Below are 12351 nucleotides of genomic sequence, written 5' to 3'. Positions count from 1 at the left end.
CTAGGCCGTGTTGAGAGAGGGCAACAGGAGAGTAAGGAGTGAGGGAATCAAAGCCTCAAGCAGTGTGAATCATCAACGTCCGTCTGTTAAACATGAGATTTTTTGTTGGTTCGAGAAGCGTAAGGGACTTGGCTCTAGGTGAACCTTTGGAGGATCAGATCACTCAGCTGATTAAGTGATAATCCTGTCTGTCTACCAGGTGTCAGTCTGTTTTCTCTCAACGCCACTACCAGAGCCTCAATTAGGTCTGATCTCCCTTTGGGCAGCAAGCTGCCACAGCACTCCAGTTACAGACAATCGAAACTAATCTTGATCGGAAGGGGTCTAAAAGACTTAACCTGTAGGTAAATTGAGGGGTAACATGAAACCCCCACCAATGTTCTTCCTCCCTGTTTCCGTGGTAAGGATGAATCTCTTATGCATTCTGATGCGGGGAATGTATAAAAGGTTTTCTTTCCAATCTCCATAACTTCTCATCCAACCACAAGGCCCAGGGTAATTGTGAGAAATAAGTAGGTGGGCGGCTCAGGAGACGAGAAACCTTTTCAGCACAATTACAGGCCTTAACCCAGTCAAAATAGTTTATCGCTAATGTACATGCTGTTATCATTTGTTAGTCCGTTTGAATGCGTGCAAAAAATGTACATCTGTTCATTGAACGTGTTATTGCACTGTCTTCTATGGGGGTCAAACGATCAAATAATCAATGATTGATTCATCCATTGGTTGATTGTACATCTGTGGCGGGGACTACATCTACGCAAAATATTAACCAGTGTATCACCATGTGTATGCAGAAGGCAAGGATTCATTTGTATACATCTAAACCCATGAGAAACCTGCTAGAGACTGGAGGGAGAGAGAGAAAACGGAAAATGCAGGTCATGTGTGGATGCTTTTCTGCCTGCTGGCCAACAGGTCATCTGGTGAAGAACATGAAGTAGAACCGTGGCCAGGATATATTTATAGGATGATACACAATAAAAGTCATCCTAACATGAACACACACACACAGAACAAACAATTGAATCACAGAATATGTGTGTGTTGTGAGTATGCTGCAAGGGTGCGTGTTGCAAGGGTGTGTCATCTCTGGTGGTATGTGAGGCGTGCGGTTTGTGTTTTGTTTCTGTGTGGTTGTGTATGCGGTGTTTTAGCCTGCCACAATAACACAAGTGCATGGATGATAAGACGAGGGAAGATATATCATAAGGGACTTGATGGAAGCTTGGCTCGAAGAGGCAGCAGGCATAAACCGAGATCTCCAGTACACACCTGGCATGCCAACGGGAAGAGCTCATCCATCAGCATAGCAAAATGATCCACACACCACATAAATAGGCCATGCTAAATGAACTTGGAAAAATAACCCTGCCTCAGACTGTACACACTTGTTTGAGTAGGAAAGAGAGAGGAGAAACACTTGCAACTTTCAGTTCTGTTGAAGGGCATGAGAAACATACATGAGTGGTTGTTGACTTTTAACTGCCCACAGGCACGCGTATACGATGTGATAAGAAAGTTGTAGGTTAGTGCTGATAAATGTTTATGAATACTGTTTCAGTGTTAGCGTGCTAGAAAGAATATAACTGATTTAATCCCACCAAGCCATATCCAGCTTCTATCCTATCAATTAAGCATTTTGTAAACTCAACAATAATACAGAGAGATCAAATGATTTACGAGAAGCAGAGATAGACATCTGTCAACACAATAACCCTGTCTATGACAGATAGAGTAGTTATCTCATTCATGGTCAATCACATAACCTGTCTATAGACAGATCAGAGTAGTTATTCTCATTCATGACTCAACACATAACCTTGTCTTACAAGAGTAGTTATTCTCGATTCAATGTCAACACATACTACCTGTCTATCGACCATCCGAGTAGTTATTCTCATTCATTGATCAACCACCTGTCTATGACAGAGAGTAGTTATTCTCATTCATGATCAACACAAACCTGTCTATGAGCAAGATATCAGAGTAGTTATTCTCATTCATGATCAACACATAACCTGTTATGACAGATCAGAGTAGTTATTTCTCATTCATCGGTCAGATCACATAACTGTCTATGATCAGATCAAGTAATGTTATTCTCATTCATGGTCAAACACCTGAACCTGTCTATGACAGAATCAGAGTATTATTCTCAAGCAGTGGTCAACATAACCTTGTCTATGACAGATCAGAGTAGTATCTATCAGTCCATGGTCCAATCACACAGCAACAAACAACATAAACGTTTCATGATGAAGGTTCAAATCATGTTCTGTCCTGAGGGAAGGCCAGGTTTGACTGAGGTTTTGGAGCAGAGAGGGAGCCTGTGGGAGGGAGAGGAGGAGAGGGGCGAGAGAGAGAGAGAGAGAGAGAGAGAGAGAGAGAGAGAGAGAGATTGTTGGCACGTCTAGGGCCAACAATCTGGGTGGTTCAGCTCCTCTTTGCAGCTGACTGGTACAGATGCCTCAGTGCTTGATTTGACTTGACAGCAATGGGCTGAGCCGGGACCAGTGCACTCTCCCTCTAACTCCCAGAGCTGCCTGCCACCACAACGCTCTGCTGCTCCATCCCATGATGTCACACAGGAGACACTCACTCTCATCTACCCCGGGCTAAGAGCATCTCATCCCCTCGATGAGTGGAGGCTTCCTCCCTCTTGTTCACAACACTGTCATTTCTTAAGATCAAAATGATTCTATCCACCCAACTCTTCAGTCTGTTACAGACCAATTTGACTCATGAATGCAGCACCATCAAATTCCTATCAAACAGGTGGATTTACTCAACGGGCAATACCAGTGAGATAAAAACTAAATCATGTTCTAGGAGTTAAAAGAAAGAGAGATCAAGAGAGAGAAAGAGAGAGAGAAAGAGAAAGAGAGAGAGAAAGAGAAAGAGAGAGAGAAAGAGAAAGAGAGAGGTCTCTGTGATGACTTGAACAGGGGACTTTGCTAAGAGGCACTGAGGCATGATGCAGCTGCTGCTGATGGACTAGACTAGATTGAGTGGATAGAATGGTTCTGAACCAGCCTGTCATGTTTCCTGTTCCCTGCTCTCCCTGACAACCTCCCTGGCATCTTGAGACAGAGGGTGTGCCCTGCCAAGGTGTGTTTGCCAGCCTCATGTCTGCCAGCCTGCCAACAGGAGTCTCAGTGCAGCACGTCACATGAGACCACTCTAAGGACCAAAGTTCCCTCCACACACCATGAGTCAGGCCCCATCAGCAAGTACCATATCTAGAACTAGCACATGAATATGTATTATTCTCCCCTCTCCCTGTTTTGCTTTAATTCTCTCCTCTCTCAGCAGAACTCTAAGAACCTATAGTAGCAGGGTAAAAATACTGTTCCTGTGCTTAACAGTCGGTGAATGCTTACATTTGTTAATGGTATTCTAATGTTGAATACAGAATGCTCAACCCTGGTGTTACTGTATGTGTAAACATGCAGAGTGTGTGTGTGTGTGTTGTGTTGATGTGTGTTGTGTTGTGTGTGTGTGTGTGTGTGTTGTTGTGTGTTGTGTGTTGTGTGTGTGTGTGTGTGTGTGTGATGGTGTGTGTGTTGTGTGTGTGTGTGTGTGTGATGGCTGCTGTGTGTGTGTGTGTGTGTGTGATGTGGTGTGTGTTGTGTGTTCAGTCTTTGCACCCCATACTGTTTACGGTATTGTTTGTTTTGGACACATGTCTTCGGGATGCTGGTTTCCCTGTGATTTACTCCTCCCAGGTATGTAGTTTTTTGCCTGCCCTCACGATGCCTTTTGCCTATTCCCTGCCTGTATTTAGCCTATTTGGGATTTCCTGTTATCAGCCTGTTGCCTATCTCTCGGACTACATTACTAGCCTTTTCCCTGCCTGTACTGTTGCCTTTTTGGACCCCCTGTGCATGACCTTCTGCCTGCCCCTGGACCCAGCTACCTGCCTCCTCCTGTGGTCCTTTACAATAAACACCTGCTGCGCTCTGCGCTTGAAACCAGCTCTCTGTCTCCCCTTGTGTTCTTTAGTGTGTGAGTGAGTCCGTCATTAAAATCAAATTGTTTCCGCAATCATAACGAGATCTCTGCAGATGTTAACTCCGTTACCGTATGATAAAATATCGCCTTTAGCCTCCAAGACAAAGAATCCTCATCTAGTACCTGATGTGGGATAGAGAGTAGATGATAGACAAACGCATCAGCTAATTGGACTGGATGGACATGGACAGGGTTGGCGGCTTAATCATACAGTACATGCTCTATTCTGAGTTTAAACCTGTCCTCTCCTAGCATTTTAACTACTCTAGTCTTTCAAATTGTTACATACATAAAACAATTCTACAATCTTTCTTTACTCATTACTCGTAAATAACAAAGACATGCGATAGCTTATAAAACATACACTACATTGCCAAAAGTATGTGGACACCCCTTCAAATGAGTGGATTTGGCTATTTCAGCAACACCCGTTGCTGACAGAGCTCAGTAACTTTCAACATGGTACCATCATAGGATGCCACCTTTCGAACAAGTCAGTTCATCAAATGTCTGCCCTGCTAGAGCGCTGTTATTGTGGAGTGGAAAGAGGTCTAGGAGTGGTCTAGGAGCAACAACGGCTCAGCTGCGAAGTGGTAGACCACACAAGCTCACAGAACGGGACCGGCGAGTGCTGAAGCGCGTAGCATGTAAAAATTGTCTGTCCTCGGTTGCAACACTCTACTGAGTTCCAAACTGCGTCTTGAAGCAACGTCAGCACAAGAACTGTTCTTCGGGAGCTTCAGGAAATGGGTTTCCATGGCCGAGCAGCTGCACACAAGGCTAAGAATACCATGCGCAATGCCAAGCGTCAGCTGGAGTGGTGTAAAGCTCGCCGCAGTGGAAACATGCTCTCTGGAGTGATGAATCACGCTTCACCATCTGGCATCCGATGTACGAATCTGGGTTTGGCGTATGTCAGGAGAATGCTACCTGCCTGAATGCATAGTGCCAACTGTAAGGTTTGGTGGAGGAGGAATAATGGTCTGGGGCTGTTTTTCATGGTTCAGGCTGGGCCCCTTAGTTCCAGTGAAGGGAAATCTTAACGCTACAGCATACAATGACATTCTAGATGATTCTGTGCTTACAACTTTCTGGCAACAGTTTGGGGAAGGCCCTTTCCTGTTTCAGCATGACAATGCCCCCGTGCACAAGATCCACACAGAAATGATTTGTTGAGATCGGTGTGGAAGAACTTGACTGGCCTGCACAGAGCCTTGACCTCAACCCCATCGAACACCTTTGGGATGAATTGGAACACCGACTGTCAGGCCTAATCGCTTGGCATGTAGTGTATACTACCAGTAATCCTCTAGTGTGTACAGTTTCAGAATGAACTGAAAAGCAACACAGGGACAGTATATTTAAACAGCTATCCTAATATCTCAATTTCCACACTTCTTCACCCACAAGCACGAGGCCTACACGGCAAATGTTATGATAGCAAAGGCTGTAATTCTAGTTCAGCATATTCAACCCATTGGCCCATGCTTTGCCAGGGTTTAAGGTGTTTGTTTCAGGAACACCATATCAACACCACTACAGTATCGCATCTACTGCCCCACTTGCGCAGCTTTTGAATGCAGTTGAAACCTACACTGGTTAAATTTGTACTTTTTTTTTTACCCTTTTACGGAAACCATCAGGTTTTTCTTTGATTAAAGTGTACTTTGAATTAGGTAATAAAAATGAAGGAGAAATAAAATGACGAGTCAATGCATTCGTTAACAGTAGACCAATAATCACAGTCATCAATACAGAAATGAAAACTAATGATTGGCGAAGAGATTCAATTCAAATGAAAAAATAAAACCAAATCACGATCATACATTTTATTTCAGGCCATACTCCTCCTGTCCTTAGTATAAACCAGGTAAAGTCAATAACAACTCAGTGTGTAGAAACCAGGGCAGGACCAACAGCCTTGTACTTTACTGCACTGCCTTCTACCTTCCATGATTATTCATAGAATTATTAACCCCAGTCAATACAAGAGAGGAAGGCAGCTCATGGCCAACTACACTGATACTGATGGTTTTAATGGGCCTGAGGGAGTCTATACAGATGTGCTGCTATTGAAGAGAGAGAGGCACAGACTGTCAGAAATCAGCTCTCTACTCTGTCCTCACCTTAGATTAGCCTTTCAAATGGGCAGTTTTTTATTTTCCTTTTTACGTTAAATTCAAAAGCAAACCCCTGAAGGAAAAGAGCAATGACAAACACAGTCAAATAAATTAAAGAATTATAATAGCAATGGGGAAAAAATGACATTGTGATTTGGTTCTGTAGTAATGGTTCTGCAGTAATGGTTCTGCAGTAATACTAATAGAAATGGAGGGAAATAACGGTCCAGAGGCTTTGAACGCTCCCTGCTAAAAAAACAGGGGTTGTGTCTGACAGACTAGAGTCACAAGAAGCCCTGGGCTGTGGAAATATCTCGGACCGTTTGGCAGGCAGAGGCCTCTGGCTGCTGTTTCATCCGCTATCTTAATATTCTCTCAAATGTGTAGGAAATGTACTGCTTCATTTAATATTTGACACAAAGGAGCAGTCGGCTGCACCTGTCTTTTTCTCTCTCTCCTTTCCACGTAGCATCTCGATCCTCTCTCTCAGGTCTGAGATTTAAAGCCTATGAGAAATGTAAAGCATTATGTGTGTGTGTGTGTGTGTGTGTGTGTGTGTGTGTGTGTGTGTGTGTGTGTGTGTGCTGTCTCTTATACACATCTAGATGTGTATAAGAGACAGGTGTGTGTGTGTGTGTGTGTGTGTGTGTGTGTGTGTGTGTGTGCGTCTCTGACACCTTACCTTCACAGTGCTTGCCATCCCCCTTGTAGCCCGACTTGCAGATGCATTTGTATGACTTGAGTGTATTCTGGCAGATGGCATCGGTGCTGCAGTTGTCAATTTGCTCTGCACACTCATCCACATCTGACAGACAGGGAGAGATGGAGGGAACAGTGAGGTCTAAGGACAATGACAACTAACAATGTTTATTACCCCCAGGTGGCTAATGTACAGTAGGGGAGGAGGGTCAATCATCCATCTGACAAGGTATTCACCATATAGGATGTTCACTGTGGATACACAACCCCTGTAAAGTACCTGGTCAGACAGACAGACCACCACGAGAATACAAGCAGTCACACTTGATAAAGACAAAACAACTCAGCTCAATAAACCCTGCTACACTGTGGTATGTTTGACAGTTTAATAGTTCTCAGAAACCATGGTACAAATAAACAGTTAATTCAGGCGTTTTTGAAGAACCGATTGCTTCATAACAATAAATAAGTAGTTGAGTAATTATTATAATGCGTAAATAAACAGTCTATCATTGATTGACCTGTGATGAACCTCTGTTTGACTGGCTGCTGACTTGGACAATCTGTACCTCTGATACATGGGTCAGGAAATGGAGTAAGAAGCCAATGCTTTCATTGGGAGGATAGGATAGATAGCCCTCTGTCATGGTAATGGACCAGAGTTAATAGTAAATATATAATCAGGCACGTGATCAGGAAATAATATAAACTCAGGACAAATAGGATATTAGTTTGAGATCAATTTAAATACTTTATGAACAGAGGAGGATGTAAAAATCCCAACACTTGATCATATATTCTCATAAAAGATCACGCACATAGATATGGGAAATTATGGGTTTTATTAAAAGAGTTAACTGGGGAGTAAAGTGGGGCGGAGTGGGCTCTATGGTGCCCTCCTCCCTAATCCCACCTGATCCCGGTTAGAGAGCCCAGGTGTTTGGGATTACCCCCCCGTTCGCAGGGTGGAAAAGCTTAACAAAGTTTACACAGCTTCCAATATCGACCCTTATCACAAATCTTCTCTATGCTGGGGCCCCGAGGACTGATCCCAGGGGAACACTGGCTGAAATCTGAGCCCCGTTAGCTTAGCATCTACCCTGGGAGCCATAGACCATCACTTCCATGGGCCTGACCACAGAGGACAATGACATTAGAAAACACATGCTGTTCTCCTCAGGGATAGAAACAGGCTGTCTCTTTTCTCCTCACTGATTATCCTTAAGGATGAGTAGGATAACCACCATTTGGAAAGGTTCTGTGATAGTCAAGCAAGCAACATTCCACATAAAAACAGATTCATCTTTTAGTCAGGTTTAAGGATTCTAAGGCTCTATGGTGATTAATATTAATTATTAATTTGTTCAACGCTCATAATATTATTCTACAATTAGATAGCATTGTATAGGAATGAGCTTCCAGTTTGATACACCTCTATAACTGATACATTTCTGACTACCATGGAACAAGCACAACTCTGCTAGTGCTGTGTTCTTGAAGGCGACAGCAATTTGTGTCCCCCTAATTAGCTAAACGAGAGTGAGGGAAGTGGGTAATTATGCCAACACTTTGTGAGCTCATGAGCTGTCAGGTTAGATCAGGGAACAGAGTAATATATATGTTTTTATTCTACATGAGTTCATATCTTGTTTACAGAAACGGTCATTTTTTAAATGGCTCACAAATAACGGCAGTTAGTTAGTCACTCAAACTCCAGGAGTAATTCAATAAAGTGGCACTTTGAGCAAAAATAGAATCTTAGCCATGAAAAAAGAAAAGAACACGTCAGATACATTTACATTTGACATTTTAGTAATTTAGCAGACGTTGTTATCCAAAGTGACTTACAATTAGTACATTCATCTTAAGATAGCCAGATGAGACAACAACACATCACAATCGTATCAAGTACATTTTCCCTCACCAAAGTATTTATCAGCAAAGTCAGTGTTAGTGGGAAAAGAGAAGTGCCTTTTTTTCTTTTTTCAGGGGGGTGGGGGGGGTTAGGTTAGGATTGTAGACTTTTTGAAAAGATGGGCAAGGACTCGGGCAGGTGCAGGTGATTGGTTGGGAAGTAGAGGTTTGAGCATTAGCTCTGAAGGTAAGAGGGGTAGTTATCTTGCTGCTCGTAGAGAAGCAAAGGTCTTGAAAATATGCAACCCTCGACTGAAGTGTAGTGGAGTCGTGCGGAGAGAGCGGCGGTGCACATGGAGAAGACTTTGAAGGTTGAACACCAAGGGGCTGGCGGCCAACAGAAGAGTTGCAGTAGCTAGAACGGGAGATATCAGTGCCTGGAGTAGACCAGTGCCACTTCTGTCATGAGTAAAGTTTGTATTCTACGGTGATGTTAGAGCATGAACCTTGCAGGATGAGTCCACATGCTTTGATGTTTGCAGCAGAAATTTACATTACATTTAAGTTTTAGCAGACGCTCTTATCCAGAGCGACTTACAAATTGTGCATTCACTTTATGTATCCGTGTGAACAACCACTTACAATAGTGCATCTAACTCTTTTAAGGGGGGGGGGTTAGATAGGATTCTTTATCCTATCCTAGGTAATTCCTTAAACAGGGTGGTGGTTTCAGGTGTCTCGGAAGGTGGTGATTGACTCCGCTGACCTGGCGTCGTGAGGGTTTGTTCACATTGGGTGTGCAGAGAGCCGAACAGTTTTGACTGGGCTGAGCGGGAAACTGTACTTCCTCAGAGGTAGGGAGGCGAGCAGGCCAGAGGTGGATTGAACGAAGTGCCTTGTTTGGGTGTAGGTGATCAGAGCCTGAAGGTAGAGGGTGCCGTTCCCTCACAGCTCCGTAGGCGAAGCACGCGGTCTTGTTAGCGGATGCGAGCTTCAACTGGAAGCCAGTGGAGAGAGCGGAGAGAGCGGGGTGACGTGAGAGAACTTGGGAAAGTTGAACACCAGACGGGTGCGTGGGCTTGTGGATGAGTTGTAGGGGTTTTATGCAGCAGGGAGCCCAGCCAAAAGCGAGTTGCAAGTAACCAGACGGGAGATGACAAGTGCCTGGATTAGGACCTGCGCCGTTTCCTGCGTGAGGCAGCGGTCACTCTGCGAATGGTTGTAAGAGCATGAACCTACAGGAGGGTCACGCCTTGATGTTAGTTGAGAACGGCAGGGTGTTGTCCAGGATACGCCAAGGTTCTTGCACTCTGGGAGGAGGACACAATGGAGTTGTCAACGTGATGGCGGGATCATGGAACGGGCAGTCCTTCCGGGAGGAGAGAGCTCCGTCTTGCCGAGGTTCAGCTTGAGGTGGTGATCCGTCATCCACACTGATATGGTTGCCCAGACATGCAGAGATGCGATTCACCACCTGGTTATCAGAGGGGGAAAGGAGAAGATTAATTGTGTGTGTTGCTAGCAATGAATAGGAGAGACATGTGAGGATATGACAGAGCAAGTGATTTGGTGTATAGCGAGAATAGGAGAGGGCTAGAACAGAGCCTGGGGACACCAGTGGTGAGAGACGTGGTGCGGAGACAGATTCTCGCACGCCACCTGGTAGGAGCGACCTGTCAGGTAGGACGCAATCCAAGCGTGGGCCGCGGGAGATGCCCAGCTCGGAGAGGGTGGAGAGGAGGATCTGATGTCACAGTATCAAAGGCAGCCGATAGGTCTAGAAGGATGAGAGCAGAGGAGAGAGAGTTAGCTTTAGCAGTGCGGAGCGCTCCGTGACACAGAGAAGAGCAGTCTCAGTTGAATGACTAGTCTTGAAACCTGACTGATTTGGATCAGAGGTCATTCTGAGAGAGATAGACAGGAAGCTGCCAAGGACGCACGTTCAAGAGTTTTGGAGAGAAAGAAAGAAGGGATACTGGTCTGTAGTTGTTGACATCGGAGGATGATGTGTAGGTTTTTCAGAAGGGGTGAACTCTCGCTCTCTTGAAGCGGAAGGGACGTAGCCAGCGTCAAGGAGAGTTGATGAGCGAGGTGAGGTAAGGGAGAAGGTCTCGGAAATGGTCTGGGAAGAGAGAGGGGATAAGGTCGCGTGCAGGTTGTTGGGCGGCCGGCCGTCACAAGACGCGAGATTTCATCTGGAGAGAGAGAACGACAGAGTGTTGTCCAGGGTCCCGCCAAGGTTCTTTACACTCAGGTAGGGGCACTCCGTGGAGTTGTCAACTGTGATGGAGAGGTCTTGGAGCAGGCGGGCCATTCCCAGGAGGAAGAGCAGCTCCGTTTTGTCGAGGTTGAGCTTGAGGTGGTGTGCACACATCCAAGCTGAGATGTCTGCCAGGCACACAGAGATGCGTGTCGCCACCTAGGTGTCAGAAGGGCGGAAGGAGAAAAGTAGTTGAGTGTCATCCGCATAGCAATGATAGGAGAGACCATGTGAGGATATGACAGAGCCGAGTGACTTGGTGTAAAGAGAAAACAGGAGAGGGCCTAGATCCGAGCCCTGGGGGACACCAGTAGTGAGAGCACGCGGTGCAGACACAGATCCTCTCCACGCCACCTGGTAGGAGCAACCTGCCAGGTAGGATGCAATCCAGAAGTGTGCAGAGACGCCCAACCCTGAGAGGGTGTGGAGTAGGGTTGGGTGTTATACCGTATATACCGTATAACAGGATATTTGCAAAAAGCTACAGGATGGTTTTTCAATACCGTTGAAAAATACTATTAAGTAAATACCTGCAGTCAACTTGACCAATACGTTAGGAGATAAAGAACATCGCATTCTTCATTTTACCTGTCACATTATTATGAAGCTTATGGTAGTTCCCAGTCACCTTTCACATGGTGTTTGTTTAAAAACACATAGCGACGAGAGACTGCAGCCTCACTGTTGTGCAGCATGCGCCAGATTACCTAATTACAGTATGGAATTCACAACTAAATGTTTGCCAGCTAGATATCTTATAACTATTAAGTTAACAGCCTAAAATGTGCTAAATGCTCTGCAGTTGTGCATTTGGTTTGTTAATTTAGTAGCTAGTTAGCTATCTTCCAAAATCAAGCATTCGCTTGGTAACAGCAGAGAATCCACTCCTGGATCAAGAGCCTAGCTGGCTAATATTTGTTTTGTGTGAGTAGCATTTTTGAGTTACTTGTATACATGTATAGTTTAAGTCAGAAACTGTACAAAATGTTTGCAATAAGCTTGTTAGCATTTAGTTAACATTCTTTATGGGATTTTACATGTACTTGTTAGCATTGCTAACCTTCGGATTAGAGAGTATCGGTGGGGTTTGAAAACAGTGCCCCTTGTGTTCAGTATTACGGAATATCTCGCTATGGCACAAGGTCGGTATGAAGGTATGATAATCTGGATACTGCCCAAACCTAGTAGGGAGGAGGATCTGACGGTTCACAGTGTTGAAGGCAGGGTATAGATCTAGAAGGATGAGAACAGAGGAGAGAGAGTCAGCTTTGGCAGAGCAGAGAGCCTCTGTGACAGAGGAGAGCAGTCTCACTTGAGGAGGGGAGTGACTCTGGTCATCTTGAAGTCAGATGAGACGCAGCCAGTGGTCAGGGCTGAGTTGATTAGGGATGTGAGGAATGGGAG

The 12351-nt window shown here is 44.9% G+C and overlaps 1 protein-coding gene across 7 annotated transcripts in view; it reads right to left on the bottom strand.

Moving 5' to 3' along the window:
* Nucleotides 1–12351, bottom strand: part of LOC111966578 (signal peptide, CUB and EGF-like domain-containing protein 3) — a 177615-nt gene that overhangs the window by 131919 nt on the left and 33345 nt on the right. For all 7 annotated transcript variants that reach the window (XM_070444530.1, XM_070444532.1, XM_070444531.1 and 4 more), the window contains exon 2: nt 6817–6939. In XM_070444530.1, coding sequence (XP_070300631.1) covers nt 6817–6939 — 123 coding nt within the window. The remainder of the gene's footprint in view (nt 1–6816; nt 6940–12351) is intronic.

The sequence above is a fragment of the Salvelinus sp. IW2-2015 genome, linkage group LG7 (assembly GCF_002910315.2).
Source record: "Salvelinus sp. IW2-2015 linkage group LG7, ASM291031v2, whole genome shotgun sequence".
Taxonomy (NCBI): Eukaryota; Metazoa; Chordata; class Actinopteri; order Salmoniformes; family Salmonidae; genus Salvelinus; species Salvelinus sp. IW2-2015.
Note: the sequence above shows the minus strand (reverse complement) of the source record. Positions and strands in the feature narration are given on the sequence as shown.